This window comes from Gekko japonicus, unplaced genomic scaffold (genome assembly GCF_001447785.1).
Source record: "Gekko japonicus isolate JY-2015 unplaced genomic scaffold, Gekko_japonicus_V1.1 scaffold449, whole genome shotgun sequence".
NCBI classification, from domain to species: Eukaryota; Metazoa; Chordata; class Lepidosauria; order Squamata; family Gekkonidae; genus Gekko; species Gekko japonicus.
In genome coordinates this window covers 321,003-337,877 of record NW_015170287.1, presented here as the reverse complement: position 1 = coordinate 337,877, position 16,875 = coordinate 321,003, and the positions used below count along the sequence as shown (strand labels likewise).

General features: G+C 41.8%; 1 protein-coding gene across 1 annotated transcript in view; it reads left to right on the top strand.

Annotated features, from left to right (window-relative positions):
* Window positions 1-14,813, top strand: part of CSMD3 (CUB and Sushi multiple domains 3) — a 796,050-nt gene extending 781,237 nt beyond the window's left edge. The window contains exons 66-69 of the mRNA XM_015417873.1: window positions 1,130-1,242; window positions 4,823-4,910; window positions 10,247-10,382; window positions 14,654-14,813. Of these exons, the coding sequence (XP_015273359.1) occupies window positions 1,130-1,242; window positions 4,823-4,910; window positions 10,247-10,382; window positions 14,654-14,813 (497 nt within the window). The remainder of the gene's footprint in view (window positions 1-1,129; window positions 1,243-4,822; window positions 4,911-10,246; window positions 10,383-14,653) is intronic.
* Window positions 14,814-16,875: the final 2,062 nt, after the last annotated feature.

Sequence of the window (16,875 nt, the reverse complement as noted above, 5' to 3'; positions counted from 1 at the left end):
TTTACTCAGAAAACTAATTCATGTGTTGTTCTTACAAACTATCAGTTTAGCTTCAGCTTTTTAATATTTTCATGAACACAGTAATTATGTGGTTATGATAGGCAATATCTGGCAGTAGCTGGATACAGGCTGCTTCTTGTCGACAGATGTCGATAATACTTTGAAACATCAGAATGCAGTGTGGTTTTCAGGCCTGATCCTATAAGTCGGTGGCTTCAGCACCATCATATCATGTTTCATTGGCCGTCTAAACAATACAGAACATGTCGGCAGTGCAGCAGAAGTCCTGGTCATGGACAGACACACTGTAGAAGCACCATAGGTATCTCTTTAATGGTGCAGAACCAGATACTGAGGAGTAGAGCTCAGGTAACTCAGAATGCAGAGGAATTTCTTTTAGCAAATGCAGAACTGCTTTGGTATGCCACTATCTGCAACGTAAGATATTTTAGCAGGATAAAAATGATGTGCAACATGTTGATTCAGATTTGCCCCAATACAAAATGTTATGTGAAGGATGTAGATATTATTACTATTATTGTGGTGGTGGTGGTGATTAGTAGATTGTGAGACCTTCTTCTTCCATTGCACAACATACTTCAGGATTGGGTTGAAAAATATCCTGAAACTATGTAGTGCAAAGGTGAGTCTGTGAGGGGGCAAGTGGGAACTGTCAATATATGTACATCTGCCTCCTATAGGATTTACCACCAAACCATGCTATACAAACTGGGCATCCACCTTTATGCATACAGAGGGAGAACACAGTTTGTGTTAGCACATAGCCATGCAAGGGAAGTTTGCGTGGTGTACACTCTTCCTTGTTGCTCAGAGGACTCTTATCCTTGTAATGCGGTCAGCTCCAACAATGGTGGAGGAACATTGAGGATGAGTGAAGCTGGAGAGAGATCAGGACCTACATTTCTGATTTTAGTGCATAATTACCCAAACAGGTAACTTTTCTGGTCTTTTGCTGAATATCTGGCTGTAAACCACTGACCTTCAAGGATTTTTTCCCCCTCTGTGTGAGCATCACGAGTTCATGTTAAAAGTCCTAAGGACACCACTTTTTTTTTTAAGCTCCAGTTACTTATAAGTAGCACAGATCAACTACTTTTATGTTTTACAGGGGTATATAAAAGCCAAGAAGCCCGTTTAATGCTCCATATATATCTCATTAAAGCACCATCCCATACTTCGCTGAACAAACTGAAGGAGGAAAAATGGGCAATGGATGGTTTTGTGAGTATAGTTTCAGCAAAATACAATACTGTCTTAATAGCAAATGATGGCTTGTGCACGAGGCCTGAAAAATATAGGTGTTATACAATGAAAGATAATTAGCAGTGTTGAAGAATGGGATCATGTGGCTACTGATGGGGCACCGACAAATGTTGGTACTACCATATAGTGACATTCTAAAGAGTCTTGGGAAATGCCACTGACTGATTGCAAAGGTAAAAATAATCTTTAATAGTACCACTTTAAAAAAAATAACAGCAATTTTCGGCATACAGTACAAGCAGCCTCTTCACTGTTACCTTCCAAAATACTTTTTATTTTCACTTTATTGGAACAGCATGTGATACTTTCATGCCACATAATATGTTGAAAGTTACAGTGGCTTGCATTTTTATGCCACACAATACAAGCTGCTCTCTTTATAACATTCCAATCGATTTAGTCAGTTTTTGTTTTGCCGCCTAAAGGCCTGGGCCTACTGCCTGGCACTCTCCTGACCAATGGCAGAGGACTAACCCCACCATTAGGCTGCACTGTGCCATGCAGTTCATGATGTTGCACCGGAGCCAGGAGCCCAAAGCAGCCGTGGTGATGGAAGATACCAAGAGTCTCTGAGGCACTACAGTGGTACTTCCTACAAAGTCCTGCATTGTAAAGCCATATGAGGAGAGAAGGGATATCGCCACAGATGCTCTTTCAGGCTCACTGGGAATGATATATGCCAGACCCTTCCTATTTAAGCAGTCCACATTAGGCATTAAGCTGGTGGTATGTCCCCCACCCCACCCCCCGGCAAGGAGAGGTTGCCATAGCATCTGTTAGGTGAACAAGCTGTTGCTGACCCAGGGGCCATTGTGGAATGAAATGAGGCAGTACGGACAAGATCCGTGTCCATTATAATGTAAATAGCAAATGTGTTGATTGCTTAACTGGTTGAAAACTGCCCCAAAAAATATCTACTCAGTTTTTGATGTTTGTTTCAACCATACAGCTTCCCCATACTTTCAGCTGGTTCCACACATTGTTATACCAGAAGAAAAAGCTTCTTAAGGCAGCTTGCGGGTAACTTAAGAACTCCCATGTACAAGTCCTAACTAGCAGTTGCTCAGTCATTGATATATACTAGACGTGCTGAGAAGATGAAGAAAGCCCCTCCTGGTGCTCACCGGGTGGGGGGGGGAACCTTGTTTGAACTCTCTCAGTTACACATGAGTGAAGCTCCTGATTGGACCACCTCAGTGCTCCCTGGCCAACTTTGTTGCAAGCACAGCACCTTGGTGATCTGCTCCGCACATGTTCAGTGACCTCTTGGTCATTGCGACTTGCAGCTACTTCTTCTCATTTCAAGGGCTAAACCATTTTATTTGCCGGAGAAGAGGCAGCATTCATGGGGTCATGATTTTTTGGGGTTATTAAATGAACTGATCTGTATACAGCCTGGATTCACTTGCCATTTGGCCAATATGTGTGCTTGGACAGCCAGAGGTAGCTTTTAAATGACCAACATCAGATCAGAAAACATTGCCTGCTTTTTGCATCTCTGCAGTGAGTGGCACCTGTCTGAGAAGTGAGTTATCAAAAGAACCAATTGCAAGATTAGCTGAATTCATGAGCAGACACTAAATAGAAAGTCTCAACTTTAAAATCTTAAACTGATTTTTTTTAAAATAAAAAAAAAATCACAATATGTCCTTTTAAAAATTGTAGGAGGCAGCAGATGGGTGAGGGTGAGAGAAGATGTAATCATATGCGAAATCATATAAGACACATCCAAATTCATTCAAAGCTAATCTGAACAACTTGTTGAGCAACCATTTCCCTTCTTGTGGCACGTGAGCAGGATGTGAGCTGAACTGCTGGGTGTTCAAGCATGCCTAAATATTTATAGCCCACCACATCCTGGAGATTCAGGGTGGACAACAGAATCCCAAACCCCAGCCAAACAGAGTAAATTTTATCCAAATTAAAAATTCTTTGGGATTTGATTTATTCATCTTTTTTCTAATTTAACCTTTAGCTCACAAAAGATAGCATGTGTAACAACACTACTGAAAGTTGCTCTGGGTTGGGCTCCAGTGAGTCTGCACTGGAAGGAAATTCTGTAATCTGGGAGCCGGAACGGAGAGGGCCCATCTATTCCAGCATTTACCATTTCCTGTAGTCTTTCAAATGTCCATGTTGTGGCAAAAGTAAAAGAATTGTTTTGTCAAAAGGCCGAAGATTGCCCCATTGTATGCCTTATCACATTCTTAAGCTTTGTTCAGGAAGTACTCAAGCGGTCATCTCAGTTGTATAGAATTAAATGTCTGGGTCCTTGACTCCTGGTATCCATACTGTCATACTGTATCTGCTAGTACAAACCATGGGCAAGTTTTGTATGTGGCTGTTTGGTAAGATTAGCTGTTATTGGCCATGCATGGGATAGGAGTGGGGCTTGTGAAGTTTCTGCTATGCCACAGGCTTCCTGCTAACAGAAAGATGCCCCATGCTCCAGCTTCTAATGCTTCAGCCCCCCCCAAAAAAAGTACAGGACAATCCCATGCCGCTACATGATTAGTCATGTGAAACTGGTAATATTCACAGTTCCTTAAAGATGTTTTATTCATTGTCAGCTAAGTTACAGTTCAGTAGTACCTTAAAGACCAACAAGATATTCGAGGTATGAGCTTTTGAGAGTTTTGATTCTCAAAGAGAGTTTTGATTCTCAAAAACTCAAAACCCGAAAATCTGGTTCTACTGTAAACCAACACAACTATCATCTGAAACTTTATTGATTGTCAGGTGGCTTTGATAATTGAGTCGTACTCATGTCAGTGGTATATGGAACGCTTTAACAACTCACCCAGGTTGCATGAAAACACAAATGTAGAGGTGTCGCTGTAGATTTTTCATTTCCAGCAAGGGTTTTTTGTTTTTTTTTATGTTGTCAGCAGTTGCTGAACTGATGCACTTTCATCATTCAGTCATAATGTGATCACAGGAAGTCAGTCCGGATCTGTTTCGGGAGCTAGAACATAGTGCAAATTATTTCCTGGGTGGCAGCTGCTGACTGATAAAGAGTCACATGACTTAATTCAGCTTGTCCATATTCTTGCACACATTTATACATTCTTGAATTCCATTGAGTGAAATGGAGCTAGAGTACAGCCCATGAAAGATCATCATTTTACAAAAGGAATCAAAAGCAGTTTCAGATAACACACCTCTCAGTTTCTTAACTTGGTTTCAAAGTCACATATGATTTATTTTCTAAAGTGTTCTCAAGAACTCCTTGTGGCAAATGTGCAAGGCAGCCACACGGGGGGGGGGGAAAGATTTCTTTTGAATCTTTAGTGATAATCATCTTAGATATTAATAAAAATAAATACAGTTGCAGCAATTCAAGCACAAAGGCATGTAATGGCCCACATGTCCTCTTAGCCCAACTACCTCCTGTTCCGAAAATACGTTTCCATGAAAAATAAAATTGCAAGTAGCTGAATGATTTAAGTGCCTCACTCCAACCTGAATATAATCAGCTGGCACATTTTGACCAATATATGTATATCCAATTTAACACTGTTATTTTCTGTCTATGTAGGTTTCGGCTGAACCTGATGGTGCTACCTATGTTTTTCAAGGATTTATCCAGGGTAAAGATTATGGGCAGTTTGGACTACAAAGATTAGGTAACTAGTAAACATTAATATTGTAATATTTAGTTGTGCTTCATTATTAAATGATTGTATCTGATGGAATACTGAAATCTTCTGTTTGGAAGATAGTAGGCAGTCTGCTAAAAACATGTACTGTTCTCACAACCATTTCAGTACACAGTTATGGAAAGAAGTTTTTCTGCTTTTCAAGATGTCTGCTTGCCCTACCACATATGGGGTTGTCTCTAGCCAGGGTTTTTTTCCCACTCAACCTAACCTAATTCTTCAGGCAATCGCCTTTTACATGGCTTCTGTCCAGACAGGTAACATAATCCACAACATAGCTTTTTGGGTGGTCAAGGAGGACCCCCTCCTCCCTTTTTCATCAGGAATATCGCACATGCTGCAGCCCAATCCAAAATGACCCCTCCCCTTCAGTATCTGCTTTGAAACCTAAAAAAAAAAAACTGAATGAAATCCATTCACAAAACTCCTAGTATTGTCACTTCCAAGGGGTGGGGTGGGGAAATTCTTGTCCTGGTTGCCTCGCTCCAGTGAGTGGGGAGGAGGATGTGGGGGCCAGAGCAGCACTGGGCTGTGCAACCAGAAACAATGTCATTATATTGCCAAATGCACTACCATTCACAGAAAAATCTATGGTAATATAGAATTTCAAGTGAATGCTGGAGCTTCCAGCAGTGCAGTGATGTCACTTCCGATCACGCAGCTGGAAATAACGTCATCATTTCGTCAAATGCTGTTCCATGAGGTTCTGCTTCTGAAAGTCTCTAAGGGGGTTGCCAGTGAAGGACTGGCAAGGCTGCCTGCTTATCAGATCTAGTTTGGCCCTTAAACCTCATCCTGTTCACTTTCGCTTTGTATAGCTAGGGTTGCTAAGTTGATCTTTGAGCGCACACGCCGCACGCACGTCACCCAGAAGAGTTTTCCCTTGGATGGCCGTGGCCCTGCCCCCAGCGTGCCCAGCGTGGTTGCGTCACTTCCGGGTAACACGCACGTTGGGGTGGAGTTCCCCCTGGGGCCTGGGAACGGGCCTCTGGGGTGGGGTTTTCCCCGCCCCCCGGGGGGACTTGGGATCCCTATGTATAGCAGAACATTTATTTTCTTGAACTAGCACCAATGGCTATCTACCTTACAAATTGTTCTGTTGAGTTTTACCTGGGGGGGGGGATCTTACTTAGTTAACATTTCATGACAGATTTTGAATGCAATTAGTGTTTTACATTTCATCAGCTTTTGAAGCCAAAAAGAATATTCTAATACCCATAAATATCCCCAAGCCCCTCTTCAGTTCCATGACCCGGGTTGGCCTCAATCAATTTATGTTAAAAGTATCATGACTTAACTGGGTGATGATTCAGACAGAATTTTTATTATCACCATTTGTAAGGAGGACACCGGGGAGACTTAGATATTCATCTTTGTTGCTGTGTACCAATCTCTTTGTTCTCTCACCTTTTCCTCAAATTCCTTGCAGCTAATAAAAATATTACTGCTTTCCTCAATAAGCATATAAAAAAGAAAGAAAATGTTAGGTAGCTAAAAGAAAATATTAAGCTATAAATTACTGGAGAGCATCCCTTGAGTACTGCAGTATTTTTTCCCTGAGACAGAAGCTGGAGTATAATTAAATGTTCCTACTTTTCAGGCAGCTGAGTTCCGTTTAGACCAATGCACACTTTTACAAGAGGAATTAGTTGTTTGGGCTGCAATCCCTTTTTAAGTAGGTTGGTCGCTTTCAAATGTGATAAGTTTATGTCTAAGTGAAAATGTTCCTGTAGTTATTAGGATGAATTTCTCTTTGTTTATTGTCAGCATGAAAGTAGGAAATACCAGTTTGAGTATGCTGAGGCAATCCTTTTAGCTTTGCAAATATTAAAGAGCCAGGCTCTTGGTCCTAAGGATATTTCTGCACCAGCTCATTTTTGTTTGATCCACCACTAAACAGAACATGAGGAGATAGTACTCTCTGCCCCTTGTCATATTTTGCATCCCTTACTGTTCCTGATTAGTGCTTCACTTCCACCTTTTTTTTTTGACATAGTAGTTCCTCTTTTAAAGGGTATGCATTTTGCAAGATCGTCTTACTGCTTCCCAGTCACTGTCCTGCATGGCCACATTCATTATGAAATGTTGTTTGGTAGCGGGGGGGAAGAGACTGTGTCCCATTTTTTACCTATTTATCAGTTCATCAAAAGGTTGCCAGGCAGTGTGGGTAACCGGTGAGAGGGCTGTGGGGAGTCATGGTGCTAGCTGTGGTGCCACGTCACTTCCATTTTTTATGTGTGTGTGTGTGGGGGGAGAGAGAGAGAGAGATTTCTAGTAATGTACTAGAAATTCTATGGTTTTACCATAGAGTTTCTGAAGATTCCTAGAATGCCTATGCCATGTCTGGGTTTTTTTAAAAAACTGAAAGTGACATGATATCATAGTTGGGGTCATGGCCACCAGTGTTCCCTCTAAGCTGAGTTAGTGTGAGCTAGCTCACAGTTTTTTAGCCTCTGGTTCACACGTTTTTGTCTTAGCTCAGGAAGGATGGCTCCAGAGCAAACTAATTTATGCCGTAGCCAAATTGCTCACTCACAACTTTAATGCCGGTAGCTCACAGAGAAGAATTTTTGCTCACAAAACTCCACAGCTTAGAGGGAGAATTGATGGCCACCCTGCCCTTTTTATTCTGTTGTTTACTATTCTTTAAATAAATGTCTGCTCTGACCATCACAGGATATTTCCTCTTCTTGCAAAGACATCTCAGCTTTCATGTACACTTTCATGTACACATGTACACTTGCCCACCCCACATCAAAGCAATGGGTGTGCTGTGTACATGTGTGGGAGCATATTTGATAACCATGTAATGAAGTCCCATATATCTGCAAATGGATCTGTCTTTCTGGGTGCCTCCTGAATTGGCTTTCTCAAAAAGAGCAGGAGGAATATTGCCAGACAGCTGAGAAATAATAGAATTGACAGACTGCATTAGAGGAACCTGCAAAATTACCCAGGAGATACGTTCCTTCTAAAAGCATTATAGTGGAATACCACACCTTTGCTTTGCTTGAGAGATAGCAAGACATCAGTGCCTCTGTGACAACACCAGACACTACATTAATTTTCACCTTCATTGGAGACTTATCTGAGTGCCTAGCATTCAGCTTACTGCATAATAATAAAAAATGGGTACAGTGCCAAAAAACACCCACCCCTCTCAGAAATAAGAATGAATATTGGTACATACACACTAATAAAATCCAGCACCACAACTAGATAGATACAAAACTAGGTGAAAGGGCCAGGCTCTTGGTCCAGAAAGAATGGCAAAATATCCAAGGTTTGGGACAGATGAAAAGATGCAAACTCTTTTTATTAAGCAAGATGTGTCCAATCACCAGGACACATGGCAGAGCATCTGCTTGGCACACAGAGGCTGCGTTCAGACTGGCAGTTTGGCCTGACATCGAAATGTTTCAGGACCGTTTCACTAGCGGATTAAAGGGGCGGGTTCACACAGGCACAGCTGTCCGGCGTCCCCCAGCTGTACTCAAGCCGTCTTGTACCGCTTCCTTCCCGAGTTTTAAAAGTACCTGGTGGAAGTCGTAGCAAACCGTGCGGAGAGCGGGTTGATTCCAGTTCCCTGAGGTGTGAATGCAAGCGCTGTAAGGCAGGAACAACCAGCAGTCATTGATAATAGGCACCAGCTGTTTCCGTGGGCAGGCACTGTTGGGGCCTGCGCGATCCTGCCCTATTTGCTGCTGCGCCCATGCACATGGGCACATGCAGCCTGGCACGGAAACAGCGTCTAGCAGCCTGCGGGGTGACCCAACAGTGTGAACGCTCCCTTGCGCTTCCTCCACGGTATCCTTCCGCTTCATTCGCTGTGGTGTGAACGGGAATACCACAACCAAGCCGTTCTGGGTCTGTTCCAGGTTTTCTTTGCCACGACTCCCTAGCGCTGCAAATTGCCAGTCTGAACGCGGCCAGAAGGTCCCAGGTTCAGACTCCAGCATCTCCTGGTAAAGAAGCTGGTAGTAGGTGATATGAGCAGCCTCAGCCTGAGACCCTGGAGAACCACTGTCAGTCTGAGTAGACAACAGTAACTGTAATGTACCACATGAGACAGTATATAGAGGCAATGGTTTTAAGGGACTGGGAGGATGCAGCGGGGAAAGGGCAAAGCCAGCTGAGAATAGAAGCTAGGATGGACACTTGCTTGCTCACTCAGTTACAGCCAGTTTTGATGACCACACTTTCATATGCATTTGCACTGTTTTGTGATCGTTATGACATGTTTATGCTTAGTAGCACTTAAAATAAATCTGCTATACAAAGGAGGAAACATGTATTTCCAAAGATATAATTAAAGTGCAATCCTAAACCAAGTTCTGTCCTTCTAACCCCATTTTCAGATTGCACTATTAGAATCAAGCAGAAATGAGATGTGACATGAGGTTCTGGTGCAGACCCTAATTCCAAACAAACTATTACTCTCTGCCAGCCAAGGATAAGGAAAATCTCCCCAGTTCCATTGTTTTCCATTCCTTAATTCCTGTTTGAGTTCTAAAATTAATTATGGATTGGAGTTTATATAATCTGTGAATGTACATGATGATTTTGACAAGATTCTTTTTGTGCCGTGAAATCTGTGAAATCACATGCTCAATCACATCACGATTGCTTCTCCGCAGCATTTCACCAGTGCATGTATCTACATTGGTAATGCAGAAGGAAACACAGCAAGAGAAACATACCACAGGATTCAAAATTTGGTAAAAGAAAAGGAAACAAAAGAGAGCTCCTAATGTATTGGTGTCATTTTGGAAATAAAATCCATAATTCAGAACTCCAGAATTATGGAGAAATTGGGATGAGAAGAATTTTGAAAACATTTTTGTAATGTATCTGCCATTACCACGTGCGCGACCGTTGGGCCATGCGGTCAAGCACAAGCCCAAAGCTTCATTCCCTGAGAACAATAGCGGAGCGGATCCTAGCCCACGCCAATCAGAGGGCCAGGTCCGCGGCCGAGAGCCAACGGGACTCTCGGCCACTGTAAATAGCCTATAGGGTGACTAGGGGGTGTGTTTGGTGGTGGGTTTTCAGTGCTTATATACCGGCCTGCGAGCCGGGGTCTTTCGTCTTGTTCTTAGCTAAATAAAGTACTCTTGCTGAATTACTCCACGTTTCCGAGTACTTTTCAATTTTATTTCAGAGCACAAAAATCTATAACACCACTATGCTGATTTCCTCATCTTGCTGGGTTCTGCTTTGTAATTGACATTGTAATATTTTTAAATTTTGGAGTGAGAAGCATGACTGGAACAGAATTTTTTCGTTTGTTTTTGTCTTTCCAGGACTTAACATGTCTGAAGGTTCAAATTCTTCAAACCAACCACATGGTACAAACAGCAGTTCTGTGGCCATTGCTATTCTCGTGCCTTTTTTTGCCCTTATATTAGCAGGATTTGGGTTTTACCTTTATAAACAAAGGTAGGTGTCAAAGCAAAACTACAATATATTCGTGTTGCAGGAACCTGGAATCAGAGCTGAATATTTAGGCCAATTTATCTGTGCTGATTTCAAAGTTCACCCAAGTGAGAACCAGATGGATAAGATGGAGAGGGGAACTGATAGAGCCAGGCAGTTCTGGACCAGTAGTTATTATAGTAGTAGATCCTGGAAGGGGAAGGAATGAAAGGCAAGTAGAATTTCTGTATGAGGTTCTTCCTCCTAGGGCTTTACTCTTGGATGATCTCATTCTGTATCCACTTTATGGGTAGTATTGCTTATAAATGTCCATGCTAACACTATCATCCATATACGTGACATTACACAAACCAGCCATCAGGATTTGGGATGCTACAGATATGGCAACCCTATCTCTTGCAGACTTACTCATTGTAGTATGGAAACAGCACCATTGTGTGAAAACTATACAAGCAACCTAAGTTTGTTATGACCACCCCAAAGACAATAACCTGTATGGGCACCACCATCTTACATTCTAATTCTAATTCTAATACATCGTAATCCTAACTCCAGCATGGTGATCTCAGAAGGATTCTTAGTGGTCAAAGTTACTGTGAGGGGTTTGTGAAATGCACCTGTCTTTTAAGGTTCAGGTTAAAAAGAGAAAAAGAGGACAAAAGTTACTCCTTAGACATCTGTCTCAAAGTATGCTGATTCTAGCTAAAACTAGATAAAGATGACTTAAGGAACAATATTTTGGGCACATATCTTTGGAGTGGGAACACATCTAGGAATGTAATTACACACATCCCAGGCCATTGGAAACAGAAGCTTGAGCACATAAAAAACTAGCAGTATTTGCCATGGGTGGCTTTGGCCTATCCTCAGTATTATCACTAAACTGAATTATTTAATGCCAGTACACCCCATTATTCCATTCAAGATAAATGAAGTGTTCCTGTGAAAAAACATCCTGTCTAGTGCATACATACACTAACCTCATTTTAGAAGTGTCAGGGATGCTTGATAGGTAAGGTTATTTCCCTACTCCTTTACTTCCTTTTATATAAATTATTGTTGTAAATTACTCGCTCCGAGAAAGGAGCAAGGTTATTCAAATTTCTTGGCATCTTAGGACACTGCAATAAAAAAGGGTGGCTGCGGACTTGGCATATTGCCTATATTTTGTTTTTGACATTTACAGTATTGTGGCTCATATTTCTCGTATAATTTATCTTACATCCTGCACAGTTTACCAGGTTGTAAGTGCTTAGAAGAGTCCTGTGCCTATGAGAGGTTTTATTGTGGATAGTTGTTCCTTTGCAGTCATTGATAATTCAACCATAATTAGGCTGTGGTGATATCGCCAGCATCTCCCAGTGATTCACTCACTTGTCCTTAGTTAACTAATAGCTTTTGTACAAAACATTTAAAAGCAGTGTATGTCCCTCTGTTTTAAATTCTCTTGGTGTATTTGAGTAATCTGAGGACACATACAGAATGTAGTAAAATGTATCAACATTTTCCTACCTGCTATGAGAGGGTAGTGAATAGAGATGACCCCAATTTTCCTGAGTTTCAATTTACATTGGTAATTTGCATGTTCAATGAAGGAAAAACCTTTCCCTCGAATGGCTAAGTAAATTGCATGACAATTGAAAGTGTTTCTTTATGTTTTATCCAACAGACCAGGATGGTGGGGCACCTAGTTCAGGAGCCTATCAAATTGAATGCCTTTCTCTAATCCCCTTCAAGTCTGGAGGGTCTTTAGGGGAGAGGGTGGACTTGGTTCCTTGAAAATGTGGTGATGTTTGTTCTAAAACTACCACCTCCTAACCCCTGGAATATGGCATCTACAATATTCCACCCACATTTTTGGGTCCCCCCCATAATACCAGAATGTTCTGTAATTCAATTTCCCATTCTACAAATACACACAATGAACTGAAGCATTATTTTGGGGTACATTTTTGACTTGGGAATTTTGGTATGTAGTTCCCTACTCCATTTTCCCTTTTGTCCTCTGTTAGGTGAGGCTGTGTGGTGGTTCAGTTACCAACCTCCTGGTGAATCTGGAGTTCTAGAATTACAGCTGATTTCCATTCTACAAAGATCAGTTCCACTGGAGAAAGGGGCAGCTACAGAGGCAGAATCTAGAGCAGAGGTGTCGAATTCATTTGTTATGAGGCCGGATCTGACACAAATGTCACTTTGTCGGGCCAGGCCATGTGTGCCATAAAATGTAACACGAGGTACTGGAGATATAAACTTTATGAAGATAATTTCAGATGCCCAATGGCAATAGCAGGCATGATTGGATTAGGTGTGATATGCAGAGGGGTAGTAGCCATGGAGATATCAGCACTGGTAATGAGACAGGAAACCTAAGTGTCAATTCGGTACAGGAGGATTCAGTCCAGGAGGATGCAAATAATAAATGGAAATGTCTGAAGAAGTGAGTGAGTGACTCATGAAAGCACATACCCTAACACAAATTTTGTTAGTCTTTAAGGTGCTACTGGACTCTTGCTCTTTCTACTGCTATTAGAAACCACAACATTCAAAAACCAGTAGGGGAACATTTTAACCTTCCAGGACATTCATTTGCTGACGTAAGAGGAGCAGCTCTCTTACAAAGGAATTTCAAAGGGAGATTAGAAAGAGAGACTGCTGAATGGCAACTGATAATGAAGCTCAAGACAATGCATCCTCCTGGACGGGACTGAGACCTAGGTTTCTTCTCTCATTACCAATGCCTGCTATTGTCACGGCATCTGAAATCACTTCACTCTCCAAGATATAAGGACAGATGGACTCACATTCTATCTGAATCTGAAGAAGTGAGCAGTGACTCATGAAAGCTCATGACCTGCCACAAATTTTGTTAGTTGTTAAGGTTCCACTGGCCTCTTGCTCCCTTCCTCTAATAAAGAATTAGTTGTTCTAACAGATGGTGGGGGGGAAGATGCTACTGGACTCTTGCTCCTTTTCATTTGTAAAGAATGCCAGATGTGCAGTTAGGTTTCTTCCCCTCCCCCCATCTGTTAGAACTGGAAAGGGGGATCTCTCCAAGTGCCATGGGACTCCATCTCTCTTCTCTTTCTCTCTCTGGCTCACTCCCTCTCTCTGAAGAAGTGTGCACACACACAAAAGCTTATACCTGGAATTAAAAGTTGTTGGTCTTAAATATGCCATGGGACTCTCTCTCTCTCTCTCTCTCTCTCTCTCTCTCTCTCTCTGGGTCATTCCCTCCCCCTCCCTTCCAGAGGAGAAGGGGGAGGGGGAGGAGCCCTTAGCCAATCAAGGAAAGCCTCTGGGAAGCAGGAAATAGGAGAGCCTGGGCAAAAGCCAGCTGTGATGCAGGAAAAAGGAAGAAAGAAAAGAAAGTAGGAAGCAGCAGAGAGCTAGTTGCTCTCAAGCCAGATAGGAGCCATGCAGGGGCCGGATCCAGCCCATGGGCCATATGTTTGACACCCCTGGTCTACAGTATACCACAGAGTCTAAGAGAAATGGAAATCAAAGAGATATCACATCCCTCCTGTGCTCCCTCCTCTCCCCAAACTCTGCCTTCCCCAGGCACTGCCCACAAATCTCTACAGATTTCCCAAGCCAGAGTTGGCATCCCTAGTGCTGGTATGAGATGGTAAGTCCCTTTTTCAAGCCACTCCTGAAGCAATCAAAAAAATTTGGCTTCAGGCATGAATTAAAGAAACCTGTCTCCAACTTTTCCCATAGTTGTTGCATCCATCTGTAGCCTTTTCTAATTAAACATTTTTTTCCCTATGAGGAAGGGAGCATCATCATTCAAGGAAAATTAGATAAAGAGATGGATGGATGGATGGAATCAAGAGTGAAATGGCAGCACCCATAGATTCCCGCTTTTTGCTGTAGATGCCCCTGTTGTACACAAGCCCTGTCCACAAGTTACAGTGAATACATGTACCATCTGTGTAAACCTGTTTTTCTCATGATATATTCAACAGTTCTCATGTTATATTCAACACATGTAGAGCTCAACATGTGATTTAAGCCCCCCATTTATCCAGATATTGATCTAAGGTGTCATTGTTAAAGTTAAGGGGTGTTGGCTCTTTCTTACAAACAGATGCACACATGTGCATGCAGGATGTACATGTGTTCACTGTAACTTGTGATCACAGCTACAGATATGATACTATACTATACTATGGTACTAGTTTATGGGAAAGCACCATAATAGTTGCCTCTGGATTTTACCATTGTTTGTGTCAGTACATAATTTGCCTTTCTTTTCTTCTCCTTTCTCCCTACAGAACTGCCCCTAAAACACAGTATACAGGATGTTCTGTGCATGAAAATAACAATGGGCAAGCTGCTTTTGAAAATCCCATGTACGACACCAACGCAAAGTCCGTCGAAGGGAAGGCTGTACGGTTTGATCCCAACTTGAACACGGTTTGCACAATGGTATAATATGGTGACGGCTCGAGTTTGGTGATCTGAAAATCAAAACAACACAGTGCGCGCCTAGTTCACTGGTTTAAAAAAAAAATTATATATTAAAGCACACTTTTCAGGATTTCCTGGGTCACCTTCGCCTGAGGATGAGAGACAAGAGTGGATTTCTTTTCTTTTCTTTTTTTTCCTTTCCTTTTTTTTCATAAACTGGAAAAAAATGTACTTCATGGCTACCATGGAGTATTTTACAGAAGAAATCTGCTGCACTCCATGAGTGCTTACTCACAGTTTATTTGCTTTTTTAAAAAAGGAGATTATTCTAAAAAAAGAAAAATTAAATAAATAAAAATAAAACATATTTGCATATATTGGAGGAGCATCCATTATCAGTACTTTTGTGCTTTATAAACTGTGCTGGAGGGACTGGGTTTAAAAGAAGAAAACAAAAGATACATGGTAGAAATTAAAGAGCTATATTTACAGGAGACAGCAAGTCATTGACTTCTCTTCCAACCATCACACATTGCATCATTCCCTCAACAGTAAGAATTTGGTCCCATTCTCTCAATTATATAAAAAAGTCTCTTGTAAGGACTTTTTTTTCACCCCACCCCAGTCTGTACCTATGAATTCCTTAGATTATGCCATGACCGTTAATAGGCTCAAGCTTGCAAGTACAACCTATTATTTCCATGCCATGGTGGGATAATTAAGTGTCAGCGTCTCAGGTTCTTTTATTTCACAAATTTCATTCCCTACTCCATTTCCGCCTTCATTGTTTTCTTTATACTTACTGCTCCTGCATTCAGTTACAGGAGTAGCTCCATTATTCCCCACCCCCTTCCATTTCACATCACACTTACTGACTGCCGCCAGTCTGACAAGAGTATAAAAACAGCTGGGACATGCCCTGTTAATTAGCCCTTCTGGTTTTGTAATTATGCAGCAGTCTGCTTGGGAAAATATCCTTTTCATACTTCCTCCCTTCTCATCCCCTCACTGCCCAGTAACACCAATTTGCCACTCTTGAAAGTTCACAAAAGGGGGAGAAAGTCAGTTTACAGAAATACCAGAAACTATTTTCCAGATCTTACACCATAGTCCCTTTGGTCAGCCTCTGCTTCCGTGCTTTCCCCAGGGTACAAATGCCAGGAAAAATGCTGTCATTAAAAGGCACACCATAAATGCCTTGCAGGCACCTGGACTCATGCAGAGAGCTTTTCTGACTATCAGGTCTCCCCCTTTTTATTGAAATGGAAGGAGCACTTATGAACACAGATCTGTGCCCCCCCCATTGAAGTGAGTGGGAAAACCATGTGGATTACAGCTTCCCTTGGCTCTAATTTAGGACAGAAATCTGATGGATTATTATTATTATTATTTTAAAGCTTATTAGCAAACCCAGGAGAATGCTCTGAAGATCTGGAAGTGGTTGTTGGGTGAGAGGGCATTTAACCCTTACCTCTATCTCAAATTGCTGCAATTTGCTTTGCATGGTAGAAAACACAGGTTTGGGCACTTGTACCTGGATTTTCTACAGCAGCTTGAATCGTGGAAGCGGCCTGGAAGAACACTTCATGCAGTGATCCTTTGCTGATCTTCAAAACATCTGCTAGGGACTGCTAATTAGTTAAAAAAACACTGAAGATCCTATACATGGGTCTGTCTCATCTACTCTGCCCTTGATTTCCATCCAATTCACAGGTAGGTATGGATTTACAGCTTTAAAATTTGTAATTCTTGCAAGGAAAGGGAATCATTTGACAATTACAACATGTATCTTGTGTTAATGTGCTATGCCAGCAACTGTTTGTTTTTTTATTGGGGGGGGGGGATGAGTGTTCTGAATGCTTTGCCAGAGCAGTGTTAGGCATAGGGCTGTGGCTGCAAGTGGTTATACCAGCACAAATCTGTTTTGAAGAAAGATGTAACCCCATGCACAGCCCAGACAAACCAAACTACTTGGGATTGAAATGGAATGCTTCATGTAGACAAAGCTGCATACATTGGCATAATTGAATTGCAAGGTAAGCTGTGGATCAGTTCAAGGTTTCCTGCTTTTTTTCCTGCTGAATTT